This window comes from Gambusia affinis, linkage group LG07 (assembly GCF_019740435.1).
Source record: "Gambusia affinis linkage group LG07, SWU_Gaff_1.0, whole genome shotgun sequence".
NCBI classification, from domain to species: Eukaryota; Metazoa; Chordata; class Actinopteri; order Cyprinodontiformes; family Poeciliidae; genus Gambusia; species Gambusia affinis.
Window position 1 is genome coordinate 27,366,440 of NC_057874.1, and position 15,639 is coordinate 27,382,078.

The 15,639-nt window shown below is 38.9% G+C and overlaps 1 protein-coding gene across 1 annotated transcript in view; it reads right to left on the bottom strand.

Moving 5' to 3' along the window:
* pmepa1 (prostate transmembrane protein, androgen induced 1) overlaps positions 1 to 12,404 on the bottom strand; it is a 36,353-nt gene extending 23,949 nt beyond the window's left edge. The window contains exon 1 of the mRNA XM_044122405.1: positions 11,886 to 12,404. Coding sequence (XP_043978340.1) covers positions 11,886 to 11,982 — 97 coding nt within the window. The 5' untranslated portion in view covers positions 11,983 to 12,404. The remainder of the gene's footprint in view (positions 1 to 11,885) is intronic.
* Between the last annotated feature and the right edge of the window lie 3,235 nt (positions 12,405 to 15,639).

Sequence of the window (15,639 nt, forward strand, 5' to 3'; positions counted from 1 at the left end):
AAACAGTTTGGACTGTACAGAACCGTCCATTTTTAATGGCAGCAAGCGGTGTAGTTGCTCTAAGAACCACAAGAGGGCAGTTGATTTTCTTAAGAGACCGTATTTCCCAACATGCAACAAACAACTGGTGGGGTCATAGTTGGGAAGATATTCTGGAAGCAAAACGTACCTTTGTGCTTTCCGTCTAGACGCACTGTAATCTACTCTGTGTGTGTCTGCTTTTGTGTTTGTGACACTTTGAGGAGGAGGGGGGGCTAGGAGGGTGGGCGAGGGGGGGGGGGGGGGGGCGCTGTATGCTTGGTTTGTATCTGGCATTAAAACAACATTGGGTTGTATATTGTGTCTGAGGGAGTGAATATTTGAATATGCAATGATAATTAGTAGTAATTTAAACAAAAAGGGAGGAGTCAGAGCATCATTTGTGCGCGTTTGGCTGGGGATGCAAAGATGTGGTCCCAGCTGTTTCCTGTGAGCCAGAGGGCAGAGCGAGGCAGACAAAGTCCTTTGTGTGTGTTGGTGTGTGTGTGTAGGGGTCAAGCCCATGGTCATGAGCGTCTGTGACGTGAGTGTGTGGGGGGTTGTCAGAGTGAATGTGCGTGTTTCCCAGACTGAAGTGTCCATTGTCTCACAGTCGGTCTCACAGTCAGAACCAGCTGACTGCTCAAGGCTTTGGCTCAAATATCCCAGAGCGGACTGGGACGGAGTCTCAGAGATGTTCAAACTGATGAACCATTAAAAAAAAAGAAAAATGAAGAGCATTCAAACGTCATGGGAACATATTCACATTTACCATCAACTCATAGAGAAAAAGTGATAAAATGACCCAAATGTGATTAAATGAGTAACAATTTTATTTAACCAACTCAGTATTATTTAGTTAAATCAAAGCTTTATTTTGGCATAGTTTAATTTAGTTATTTATTTAATAAAAACCTAATTCCGTAATGGACGCGTTAACATTTGTTTAATCTGATATATTTGCTGTTTGTGTCTAAAATTGCCAACTGTTTCTATCCAAACATGAATCTGTAAGAGACATATTTCAGGAGTCTGTGCTACTGACACAATAAAAGCTGCATCTTACCCTCCTCCCATCCTTTTACCGACCTGACCCCTGACCTTTGCCCTCCCAGACACCCAGACTGTCTCACTTCACCCCCGTTCTGCAGATGCACAGCAACATTGGTTTCATATGCAAAAAAGCAGACGCATCATCACAATAAGCATTTGCATATGTGCATCTGATTTTCTAACGAAAATAATTTTTTCCATGTATTAACTGAAATAAATCAGTTCCTGTTGTGTTAATCTTATTTCTGAAAGCCAGAACTGTAGCAATAGATTCAATATGTTAAATCACATTTCACACAGTGCATCCATGCAAGCAGTCTTGCACATCCTAACTCAACTGCATTGTGCTTTTTTCCCGGTTTTGAAAACTTTAAGGTCATTTCTTACTTCCTTAGATTAAAGATGTGCTCTGAGGAAACTCGGCAGACAAATAACGCCTCTTCAGACTAACCAACAAAAGCTGCAGACACTGTAATTTCTTCTTCAAACATAATCAGACGTTACCATGAGCATTTTGTGTAACAGACAATCTTATGGGAAGTTCGTCAGCACCAGATTAATTAGCGGAGGACGCTGTAATTTTACCAACACAAACAGGCGCATTTAGAAGAGCAGACAGTTGCTTTCCATTTTTTTCCCTCTTCTCAGACTAATTAATGTGAAACAAGAGACAATCTTTTCCACATTGCCACATGACAGTCTGACAGACATTGCCCTTATTTATAGAGTAAGCCTCTTGCTCCTCAGACAGCCTCTGTGTGGATTTATTTACTCTGCGACACAGACATATAGGGCTGGCTCTGATTTCAGACTAATTAATGGGTCCGGCGGAGTGAAAGGGTCTCAGCTGAGTGCTGTCTCATATGCAGATCAGATATGAGGGGGCGAAAACGCACAGACACCCCCTCCCATCTGAAAATAGTGCCAATGAACTTGACCCCTGCACGCACATGCTGCATGCATCTACATACATGCATGATAAGAACGTCCTGATGACTTTTTGGGGGTTCTGTGTGGTTTTTAGCGTCTAGACTGAGAAACAATGAACAGTGGGTAGGCTGGGTGAAGGAGCCAACAGAAAACAAAACTAGGTAACATAGAAAGGAAGGAAAGAAATTACAGATTAAAGACAGAGTAGATTAATCCAGCAATGACTCAGTTTTTTGTTGGACCCCTCATATAGCATTAAAAGTTGCAGAATTTACAATTAATTAATCAATCACAGCTAAAAGCATTTTAACCAAAAACCATTTATCAATAAATTGAGCAATATTTACAATTCAAAAATGTTTTCCTGCAAAATTATTAACTGAATAGACATATGAGCTAAGCCAAAAAATATTTATCGTTTTTATTCAGTTATTTGGGTTCTTCAACAATCAGAGTGGTTCAAAGTGCTATTAAACCATTTCAGCATTCAAGTATTTCTTTTTAAGTGATGCTAACATTAGCACTGGGAACGTTTCTGCTGCTGCAACATTTTAGCGCTGAGCTAATTGGATAGCGTTGGTGATAGCCTAACTCCTCTTAGCTCAACTTGAACACAACAATAATGTTTTACAGCGTCCAATCAGACAATTTATCAAGCAAGAAGAGAAGAGGCTAAGTCGTCCATCACTGTTGTTTGTAGATGTCGCTTGTGCATCAGATTTAAAGGCGTACCAGAAACAAAATTCTAAAGTTCCGGGTCTAGATGTTTTGGTATAGAAAAAAATATTGCCTAAAAAAATTTACCACTTGTAAATCTATGTAATTAATTGATCAAAATTAACACACCTTAAATAAAAACATAACTAAACAGCTTTATCCACGTTTGGTTATCTAATTTGAAAGCACAAATCAATAGTTTAAGGCACTTCTATTTTACTGAGACAAACATTGACTCAGATAATGAACTGGTCCGTCAGTACTTGCCAGAGTGGATCTGATGAGATAAAGAGGTGGTTTGGAAAGGACAGAATTTAGGAAGCCAGGAAACGAGAAAGCCAGAACAGGAAAAGAAGCAGGATGAGAGTCATCAGGACTCAGTTTTCCACAATGGGAAAAAACTGCTGCTGATATGCCTTCAAGCAAGGCACTGAGCACAGCTACCCCAGCGGCTGAAGAGAATGAGAATATTCCAGAGTCAAGTTTTATCCACAGCTGGAGATCAAAAACAGGTAGAAGCTTGGCTGACTTTCTGCAGACACATTACTTCTTCTGAGACAAATTACAGCCTTCTTATTGTCCTCAAGGATTAAATTAATCTCTGGGACGATGCCAGATGTCATTCACAGCACAAGAAAAAAACAAAACAAAAGGGAGAATTTGATCGATGCAGGTTTCAGGAAACAAAACTAAATTATTGTCTATTCTTTCCTGCAAAAACGCGGAAATGCAGCATCAAACTTCTGATACCGTCTTCTGCATTTACAGGAGAAACTAACACTTCTGCCTGCTTGTTCTCACACAGCGCATGAGACAGACAGACAGGCAGTAAAGTTTGCATAATAAGTCCAGGAGAGCCGCAAGAGCAGGCTTGATGATTTAATTTCCATGATTCACTGAGTTCCGGCAAAAAACACAGAAGAGCAGAAAGAGAAATTAATGGGAAGTAAAGTCAGAAAAGTGGAGAAAGGAGCACCCAGAACTTGTTGGTCGTTTGACAAATATTAATGTTAAAACATTTAAATCACAGTTTCCAACAGGATTTATCTAAACCCAAAGGTCATACCATTAGAACTAGGAGACAAGATATGTCATCCTAAAAACTGATAACGTCAACTTCTTACTTACGGGTAAATACTTCTTACTGTTCAGTTTTTCTTTAAGCTCTTTGTTTAAGTAAAATGACAGCATTGTGATTATATCAGTAAAAAGATCCCCTCTGTGTGACAATCAAAGTTGCAGTGCTAGAATTACAAGCCAGTTGCATCAAGACTTAGTTTTGCAATACAAATGGAGTGGCAGCATAGGAATGAAGAAGCATCATCTGTGTCACATGGGAGCTGCAGCTCAGACAGGATGTGGAGGGGACTCATGACAAACGGAATCACGCAGCAACAATGACGAATAAAGACGGTCAAATGTCACAGCAGCTCCTTTTGGAGAAGTGAAAGTTGTCCATTTTTAAAGTGTCTCCTGGCAAACTAAACTTTACAGTAATGCTGTGATGTCCTGAGGGACAAAACAAAGATTAAAGGTTTAGAAAGTAAAATATATGAGCATTTTTTTAATGTCAATCTCAAATAATAAAGGATATTTTCGAATCTGGATGAATAAATTCCAACAAAAACAATTTAGGATTTATATTACCGCCTGCTTACTACGGCTGCTTACTACGACTGCTTACTTTGTTCCTGCGGCACCAGAGAGAACATTTATTAGTTACTTTGAAACATTATATTCATCTTTTCATGCTATCTTTCACGGATGATAATTAAAAATAATCAAGAGTAAGATATCCAATTTCTACTACACAGATCCAGGGTTTACTTCAGTAATAATATCTTTAAGTAGGAGGGTTTTTTTTTTTAATCATTTTTGTTTGATCAGGGGTCAGGAGGTCAACGGATCCAAACAGAAATTAGGAACACAGGGGAAATAAGATGAAATATTGAATCTGTTGAAGTAGAGATGAGTGCTACGACTTTAAATTTTAAAATTTTGTGTTCGTCTTGGTCTCCAGGGTGTTTTATTCTGTTTAGCTTTAATTTTTCGTTTCCACATGATTTGCACTAAATTATATAGAACATATTGATGTCAACATTATCATTGCAAATGCAAGCAGTTTTTCCAACTATCATTTATATATTCTGTATTATACTGAGTGAGTGGCAGATTTTTTTACCTAAAGGAAGCATACACTATGTTTGAAATATCACATCAGTCTGTATTTTCATAAACTAACGTCCATTCATGTATTTAGTTTCTTAAAGGAACCAGAATTCACACTTAGTCACAGTTACACTGCAAAAACACAAATGACAATTACCAGGTATTTTTGTGCACATATCCTAGTAAGCTTGAATTAAGTCAGAACTAACTTACAAGTAGAAGCTTAACATTATTTTTCCATGTTATAAGTTAATCTGCCTGTGGAACTAATACCATTTTTATCAATATTAAGGAATTATCTAACTAAAACAAGCACTTATATCTTGCTAAAAAGTTACTTTTAAGTTAGCTCTGTCTTATTCCAAGTGTTACAAGATATTTAAACTAGAAACTAGACCAAGAATATTTGGCAAAATTTTGTGTTTTTTAGTGTAAAGGCTCCACGCATGCAAGGTTTTATATGTTACATGTTCATGTTACATACAGGCCGACGTTTGGAGAGGAAGCCTGAAAATGTTTTAGTAACGTGATATAAGCTGAGGTGAAGGAGTTGAACATAAATCTTTATTCATTGCAGCCTTCCTGTCATCAACACGCCAGTAACCCCCCGCTCCACTCGGCGACGTTATGACTCCTTTCCTCAAATTCGATAACCAAAATAAATCCCTCTATCCTGCAGCTGAACCCACAGTCACTCAAACACATGATATGGATAACATTTGCGTTGGCTGTGCAGGCGGGCCGCGGATGTGTTGATTTTAGGACATGCAGAGACAAATGTACTGGGAGACGGAGCTACTTGTAGGAAATGATTCTTCAGAGCTGATAACATCGATGACTTCACTGCACAGACACATGGCCAGCCTGTGAGTAATGCTGAGGTCATGTGCTTCGACTCGCCATGTCTGCCGCTTGGAACAGATGTGTTACAACCTAAGAGATCCAAATGAAGGAGGAAAGTTAGACAGCTAATGATAGTGTGCAGTGAGTCAAGGGCTCTGCAGCTTCTCTGGACGTTTAGGGGGTTTAAAAGCTTTTAAATCCAGGTGTTGGATTTACAGGAGCTGGAATGCTCTGCTTTAGGACTGAATCTATAGTTTCACTTAACAACTGCTTTTCATATTGTTTTTTCCATGTGATCTTTGTCAACAGTACTCCAGATTTTCTGAAATTTTCTAACATTTCCTCTCCAGCACCTGGCCATTTACTCCTGTACTCAGACGTTGAACCCATTGACTCATAACATTTGCACAAAGTGAGTAAGAACTGAACTATGGCAGCACTCACTGTCATCTGAAATCATAAAACTGGCTGGTTTGCTTTTAGATTCCAGGATAATATCGTTTTCATTTGGCCACCTGTGTTTATTCCTTGTCGCTCATCTGCCCACATTCACTTCAGCTGGCGTTTATATCGGAGTGAGGAGGGGTAAAAGTGATAAGCGCTTTGGGAATGCTGCAGTCATTCCTGAAGTACACATGTGTTATCCATCAGAACGGCTAACTTTATTCACCTGTTGACTGTTGGACTTGTACAGCATAGGTTGACGGGTAAATACAACAACAGGTTTCACCACATTTCCTCGAGATGATAATGATTTAAATTTTTATGTGCTTAGTGATATGTCTGTGCTGCAGGAGTTCTCTGTTGATTGTGTTTTATGCATAAAGCTGCTCATCTATCCACTTCAGATTTTTTTTTTTATAAACTGACTCAATTGGTTTGGACGTCAGAAGGGATGTATGGTCTTTGAGAGAGTTCCGGGTTTTTCCGGGATCTCCATCTCAAAATAAACCTGATCAGACGGGACTGGCAAATTGTTTTTGGCTTAAGCCTGGTTCACAAAACAATTTTTGACCTGATCTTTCCTTTCCAATAATCTTAAGGAACCTCTGATAATCTTGATCAGATTAAAGATAATCTTATTAAAGATAATATTGTTGTTGTGTGTGGTGGGTAAAGAGTGATAGAGTCTGCTTGGAAACACATCGGGACTGCAACCACCTCAAATCAACGTCTGGACGTGTGGGGTGTTCCCTGAGGAACAACGGAACAACACTCACCTCACTGCTGCCAACTCAGAAACTTTCTTGCTTTATTGAACAACATTTCAGACAAAAAAAAAAAAATCGCTATGGGCCAAAATTAGAATCGGCAGGTCAGGCTTTTTAAAGACTGGTAATCCGCGATGAGTCAGAAAACTACAATCGTTGTGTCTCTCTTAGATTGCTTTGGCACGTTGGAGTGTCCCTCAAGGACAAACAAGCTTGCAGACCATTGAATGTGATGTGCAGCCAATCAGAAAGCGAGCTGATGGAAACAGGGAGAAATCCAAAACATTGAAGACAAAACTGCCATGATGGGCTAAAATGTCCAGTGGACGTGTTTTTTCTCTACTAAAGATCGTCCACAAACCATCGCCATGGCTTCTTCCTTGTTGGCCATGATTGTTTACTCTGAATTCACCATGTAAATGTTCATGAGTAGATATGTCAGTGTGTGTGTGGTGTTTTGCATTTGCCCATATCAACTCCAACTGAAGTATGTCGTCTGCAAAACACAAAGAAAATACCATAAAATTCCCCAAATATGTCCCTTCCTTTGTACAAGCATCCCTAGTAGAGAGGATTGGTCAGATGTCAATGCGAACGTAGCACTTGCTTTAGTTATATCAGGTTCTTAAAAGCATTGCTGGGTCTGGGACCAGTGGGACCAGCGATAGACATTAGCAGAGCGGTTAAAAGCAGCAGAGATTAGTGCTCTTGTCCCTCAAAAATAGACACTAAATTTCTCATTTATCATGTATATTTCTGAGTAACTTTCTTAAGATGGAAGGATTGAGCCTTTAAGACATTTTAAATACCTGCAACAACACATTGGATCACATGTTTGTTCTCAGATGGGCGCTTTCTTCCAGATCTGTTTTTAAGATCATCTCGGGTCAGACTTTTAGGAAGCCCCTCCTGTTTCTATCCTGTCCCGGCTTTGATCACCACATCTCATGTGTAAAATGTGGATTAGCCCGTGTTTTACTTGCTCTGCTGTGTCTTTCATCTCTCCTGTCACACTCCAGTTCATGCTGCCCAGTACATCTGCAGCAGCTTAAAAATAATCTTGTTTTTATAATAAAGGCCAGTGCATCATTAGTTTCAGTCTGTCAACTCCTACACGATTTTCAGCTCAGCAGAATGTCTCTTTCGGCTTCTCAGTCTCTCTCTTTTTTACCCGGTTCGTTCTTTCCAAAGTTACGACACATTTCTCCCTCACGCTTCTCCAGCCTGCTCTGCTCTCCTTCTTTGGTTTATCTGTTTCCCTCCTTCTGTCCTCCAGACTAAACATCACGTCTGTTTTCAGACAGAGGAATTGCGTGTTTGTGTCTATCTGCATTCTTATCTCGTCTTACTGTTACAAGTCCAGGCAGCAATCTGATACAAGATTGAAATAGATACACTCTGATGCAGCTTTAGTCAAAAGTCTTTGTGTTTGTGAAGTATACATCCTTTTCATTTTGCATGTAGAAAATCTTACGTGACTCACAGTTAGACAGCTTGGATGAGCATGAAACAAAATGTGTGCTTTTTAAAATTCTTTCAAATGAGATCCAAGCAGCAGGAGGAGGGGAGATTATGAGGTTCACAAAACTGAAAACATAATCTACAGCGTCAAGCTAGGGTGGGCAGAAATCTGCACAACAGTTTACAAAATGAAGTAGCAAGAAGCATGAGCATTTACTTCCAAAGTGCTACACACAGATGCGTAATTGTTCATGTATTCGTATCAAACTGTCACTCTATCGATGTCAGTTCACTGCACAGATGATCCAAAGTCTCGTTCAGGAGAGGATCTGCATGTAGGCCTGTCAACATACATTTTTCTGGATGACAAAATTGCCCCAGAAATTATTGCAGTAAGCAATAATATTGTCATTTTGAGACTTTTTTCAACTAATATAATGTTGATAACGATATATTAATCCAGGTATTCATACTAAAAAAAACCTTGAGTTATAAAGAGTGTTTAACACTGGAACTGGAAAATACTTGAAATATCCAAAACAAAAAACAAAACAATACTAACTAAAATGGATAATGAAGTCTCTGAAACCAAAAACTGCATTTTAAAAAATATTACTCATTCAGATTGGGCAGGAAAAACAGGCAAAAGTGGCAGGCAGTGCAAACTAACTACTTTGTACTGGATGTCAAATGTTTGCAGTGTTTTTCAACTGTATTAAAGTGGAGTATCTCTTTAACAACTATACCAACTGGAAATTATTAGGCTCATTTTAATTTATTATGTGATTAATTGATCTATTGCTTTAGTGACAGGCCTCTCTGCATGTGCATATATTTCTCTTTAGTACAACAAAACAACATGCATACATTCAGATACTGTCTAAAGCAGGCCACACCAAAGAAATGTCCAAACAGTCTCATTCAGGTGAAGCGTGAGGATTCAAGCTTTTACTTATTTTGTATTTTCACGCGGCTGGCTCAGAGGAAAGGATATTATTCATGGCTCATTATTTGTGAATTCACCTATTAGCTGATTTTCTGTCAAATGCAGGAAATCCCCCCATTCACATTTTGTACCTAAAATATTCAAAAGACAATGCAGCTTTGGAAGTGGTTAGTAGTTGGCCATCTGCAGAGCGGTATTTATTTTCCTTGCCACTGATTGGCTGTAAAACCAAGAGCTTCTGCAGTTATGTTAAGATGGTTTACACCGAGCACAAAAATACACATGAAGGCATATTTGAACATTTAAAAGTGTGCATTTTTAGCGATTACCAGGAATCCACTGTAATTTCGACTCCAGCTTCCTGCTGCCTCAATTCAACGTGCCGCTGGGCAAGGCATTTAATCACAAGTTGCTTGGTTGTCTTTTTTTATTGTTATAACCATGCCTGCAAAAAACAGCAACTCCAAAACCTTCAAAACGCTCAAGGGATGGGTCTCAAACAACCCAGAAATACCACCAATTTAATGTCAACGCAAGATCTTTGGAAGCAAAATTAAAGTTACAGTTTCCTTTCAGATCACTCAAATTATTATATGTGTTATTTTGAATATATTGCCCAATAAACCAGAGAGTCCAATGACAACATCTTGTGTCAGAAGGACTTGCTTCTGCACACATTTCCATCCTGAAATGGGAACGCAGCACAATCATTTTGTATTTTAGCCAGTATGCCAAAATTCAGCAAGCACCCACTTGGGACTAATGTCCTGTCAGACAGACTGCATGAGAAATAAATGACGGATGACACCAGCATGAACCCTTCTCACACATGATTGGCTAAACCCATTACTCACAGTGTCTGAAATTTCTTTCCTTCCCATTTTCAAAGTGGAAAGTCTTATAAAAAAAGACCTTAAATATACCTTCAACCAATCCAGAAGCTTCTAAACAGACTGTAGGCGAAATGAACAGCAATTTTAAAAGTAGGTTTGCTAAAACTGACAGCATCCTTCAATGATTTATTTGGCATCATATGACTGCAAGAAAAACAGGAAAACTTCAAGATGAAAATAATAAATGACTGCAGTCAGAATAAGTTAGAAATAACAGAATATTTCATTTATATATATATACTGTATATAAAAACCATCCAGATTATAAAATAAAAAACTGCTTCAGTTCTACTTTCCATTGCAAGAATTTGGACCTGAAACAATAAGTCCATAACTCAGTTGTTCAGACTGTAAGAAGATTAATCTGCGAAAATCCCCATCCTCACTTCTGTGACTTTGTATTATTTCTTTTTTTCCTGTTGCTTTAAAAGCTGCAGAAAACATTTTGAAGATCATGTTTCTTTGTTTGCCTTGAGGTACATCCCATAATATGAATTTAAAATGTAGAAGAGGAGTCTAAGGAAAAGAAAACAAGAGCCCATCGCTGCAGACAAAACTATAAATCAGCAGAGATGTTTCTCAGTTCCAGCCCAAACAAGTTATTATTTTATTATTCAGTGAAATATCACTGACTGCATTCTGCTTTCTTGCCCAAAGAGCTGAACAGAGTCTGAGTCAGAACTGTTGGTGACCTCAGCTGGACTCACTAACATAGAAACACACACACACACACACGCCCCCTTCCCCACACACCAACACACACACGCACACACACACCCGCACACACACATCCGTCTTTTCATCTAGAACAGACCTCAAAGTATCACAAGTGAATTCACAACCAGCAGTGGGGAATGGAGGGTCACAGCATCTTACCGCTTCAAACAAAAAGAAACAAACAAAAATCTCACAGATGTAACAGATGTAAACACAACATAATACACACACGCACGCACACACGCAGGGATTTCCCGGATACGACCACACGCACACAAACTGCGCGCACGCGCGCACGCGCAGGCAGACGGCTAGACAGACGTCTGGCTTCACCGGAATGACGAAGCGACGAGCAAACTTCAAACACCCTCTTCTTCTTCTTTTCCACAGGGAAAACACACCTTTTCCTCTGTTTTTATTTGCTACTTGCAGTGTCCTCAAAGGCGAAATCATGAGAGTTTCGACAAGCTTCATCTCATATCCTGACCATTAAGAGGGAGAAAAGGCAGACTGCAATCTTTTCTGTTTCCTTTCAGTATCAGTTTGACTCTGCAGACACGATAGGAAGCTTGCGACGTTAGTTCAAGTTCAAAATCAATTCTTATGAACCATCTGCAGGGAAAATGGTTCATTAGAGGAGCTTTTAATGATTCCTTGCAGTTTTTATGAGCGGCGCTAAAAGTAAAGTTGACAGGAAGTCGTTAAAAGGTAAAATAAACTGAAAATATTACAGGAGTAAATTTCAAACGAGAAAGTGAATTTCGCGTATTTCTAAAGGAAACGTAAGTCAGGGTAACCCGAGAATGAATGGGGTGTTTCAAACAGAGCCAAAAGTCATATATGCATCATCACAGTCTTCACACACAGTTGAAAACATTGGGAAAAGGAGTCAGCAGATTTAGAAAAAGTACAATAAATGTTACTTACTGATTTCCATGTTCTGGATGGAGGTGTAGGGCTTACAGTTGCAAGTACAGGAGACATTGGGGGCGGTGGCGTTTAAAACACCCATCAAGTTCAACATCTAACGCCTCCCAAAAGCAGACATAAATGCTCCAAGAGATGAAACAATTAAAAGCAGGGGGTGGAGAAGGCTGGAAGAAGGAGAGGAGACCCAAAATAAGACTAAATTACCCCCCTGAAATTTCTCCTCTTGTCTCTGCGCTCTCTCCAGACTCCTCTCCTCTCCTTCCTCTCCCGTCCGTCCGTCCTCCCTTCGTCTCGGTTCTCTCCTCCTCCCCTCTCTGCTTTCTCCTCCTCTTCCTCCGAAATCTAACTATCTATCGATTTGAATGTGTCAGTCTTTCGGCGGGCTATGGAAGTGTCTGCTCCCCCGCTAAACGTTGTTCAAATCTACTTGAGTTAGTTTCATTGTCCGCTGGAAATGAAATCAGCGAATCCGTGAGTTCCGCCGAGCGACCGGCGACTAAAGCACCGAGGGACTCATGTCTGGTCCTGGCTGCGTCTCTCTCCTCTTCCCCCTCTCTCGTCTCTGGGGATTTCTGTCTCTCCCTCCCTCCTCTCCGTCTATTTTGCTCTCTTTCTCTGTCTGTCCGTCTGTCTCTCACGTCCAATTTCCACTCTCCTTGTTGGCGCATCATAAATTCCACAGTGAGAAACTGACAGTGAAAGACAAGTCCAAGATTTATTTCTTTGTCAGCTCCCTTCCCTCCAACCGCCGTAGGGATCACACATCCTTCCAGATTATTTAATTTCTGCATTATTTTAATTATGAGACCACAAGGAATGACGCAAGGACTTGGTGCATGCTAATACTAAACCACACTAATGTTCAACAACTGACAATTGATGCTTTAGCTATTCAACTGTAATCACAATTAATTCCCTAACTTTGACTAAAAGTTATGTAACACAATCAAATGTGCTAAAACGTTATATTTGAATTTTGTAAACTCTGTTTTGGACATCATAGTCTATTCAGGTGTTACAAGAAGCCGTGCAGGGTGAAAAATATGCCAATAAATATTCATCTTTTTATTAAAAATGATCACACATCATTGTCTATTTATTAATATGCACATTATTAATGTCAAAATGATTCTGGTAGAGGTAAATGGCAAAAATTAAGCCTTGTTTAGCTTATGAAAGCAACAAATTTCTATCTGGAAAGAAAGCTACAGAAACCTAATAGTCTCATTTCTGTCAAGTTCAGCTCAACAAGAGCAACAACTTCTGGGAACGATTTAGGGTTTTGAATTCTTCTTTTAGCATCTTGCCTTCTGCTTACAGGGTGAACCTGCTTGGATGACCAGACCTGAGCATCATGGTGGTTGTTTTGAATGTCCTCCACTTATTTTTCACTTTGTAGAAATCCCTTGTTTCAAGTTCTTTTGAGATCTCTTTGAACCCTAACCAGACTCCAAAGACCTGAACACAGTTCTGACAATCTAACATCTCACTTCAACAACTAAATGTCTGAGGTTTAAGTTGGGCAACTGTCTTTTAAGTTGCTGACCACTAATGCTCTAAATATGCACTGAAAAAAGAGAATGGACCTGCAACTAAAATACACAAATTCACTAAATTGTTACATGTAATCAAATTAAACTCATCACTTACTTTATTTACATTTGTTTAATATGAAAACTTAATGTTTTTACTTGGATGAACTGAATTTGATTACTTGTAGCAAAATATTTTTTAAAGTTGGATCACCTGTTTTCAGTGTGTAAATTAAACCATTTTTAGTGGAAATAAATGTGGTTATATGTATTTTTTAAGAGAAAGTCTGTTTTGTATAACAGTTCAAAGTAAATTTTTACTTTCAATTCACATTAAATGTTTCAATATTTTTAAAATTGTTATTAAATGAAAATGAGTCAGATTCCTGGTGTGGGTGTAATGGTGTTACTGGGACGGTTCTGACCGTGTTACCAAGTTCAAATCATGCCAGCCTGGTTTCTTGGACAAGAAACTTCAACGCACTCCAAAGAGAAGCTTTAGGATGTGAGGGATCAAGACGTTACGGATCTGCAGCCTGCAATCTTCTGCAGATATATGGAGCAGAACGTCAGAGATGTTTCCAACAGTTCCTTGAGATCTTCACCATGACTTTCTGCAATTTTTTTAATTCTTCCTGCTATTTTTGGAACTTGTCATATTTCTTTTTGTGATGCTGCTGTTGCTGAGGATCGTTATGTCTGACTTTACTGCCCTCTTTTCCATTAAACCATCGCCGCAATGTTTTGCTGGTTAGCCATTGCCTGTTTATCAGTCTGGATCTGGAAGTCCCAAAGGAAATTGAGGTCATTTTTCTTAGCAATTTCATCCTCATTTAGTGGTTTTCAGGCTAAATACATTAGTCTGCCACTACTTTTATTTCTTCCTCCTAAAAGTCAAGCACATAAAGCTTTGCCTTAGAAAAACCACTGATTACTATCCATGGTCACTGTGCATACGCAGAAAGACAAACCAAAAGGTTGTTTGTTGTTGCATTACAACAGCATTTTTCTTTGTTTTGTTTAATTTTTATTTTGTGTTGAAACTGCAGATATTTAAAATTCAGAAAAACTTCAGTTTAGTTTAGGAAATGTTTCAAATGCCAGGTTTTTACTTTGTGACGCAGTAGTTTCTGCTGCAGATTTACGTCCAAGTCATCAGACTTGTGTTTTATGGATTATACGCCTCAACATTTTTTCCCATAATGCATCAGTGTAAACCTAATTGTACATAGTACTCTTCATAAGGCATGCACTGATTTCCTCTAGCTTAGTTAAGACATTTTCTTTGGAAGAAAGTCATAATTTCAACCCTTTTGTTTCACTAAAGTTAATTAACACAAAAAACCCACTTTCAATAAATTTCAAAAATTTGTTGTAGAACTGTAATGTATCTAAAACTGTAAATGACTAAATGTCCAGGTGAAATTACACAAATCGCAAACAACCTTTGAGATATTCTTTATACTAAATGTACTTCAGATGTTTCAGATATTGCAGCTGTTTCCCAGAGCCAGACAGCGTTAGATCACTTCTATGATTGACAGGCTACTGGGACCAATGAGACCCGACTCTACCAGTATGTTTCATCTGACTCAGCTTCCTAATTAGGTCTGCAGGAGTTTATAGCTGCATGTTAAAGTGGCTTTACAGCCCAGCTGGATGCCCCAAAGCCTTAATCGTGCAGACAGGGGAAGAAAAAAAAATCTCCAAAAATACTCTGTGCGAATACTGAATGTTCACTGTGTCGAGGAAAAAAGGAGTAGGCCCAATACGTGTTACAGTTGGCTGAAAATACCATGGGTGTGTAAGCTTAGCAACTAATGATGCAACTAAAAATTAAACCATGTAAGAGATTACAGCAGTTCTAGAGCAAATTGGCTGATTTTAAAAAAACACTAATTATTAAAAAAAAAGATCACTTTGGAAGAATTCAAGTTATATAAACAGGTTATGGTTGTGCATTGAGAGAATAAACTAGCCAAGTGTCAGACATGCCATAATTACCGCCGCAAGAATGAAATCCTTTTGTCCGCTTATGAAACTAAATGAAGTAATTAAATGATAATGGAAAACCAGTCAACTTGATAATTTGAGAGGATGAAAAGTCGTCTTTGCCGCCCTCTGGTGGACACCCGCGTCATTCCTGCAATCTGAGCAAATTTTGTTTTGGCTTTTAGTTATTGAACTCGTAAGTTTGACTGGTGTAAATCATAGATTCT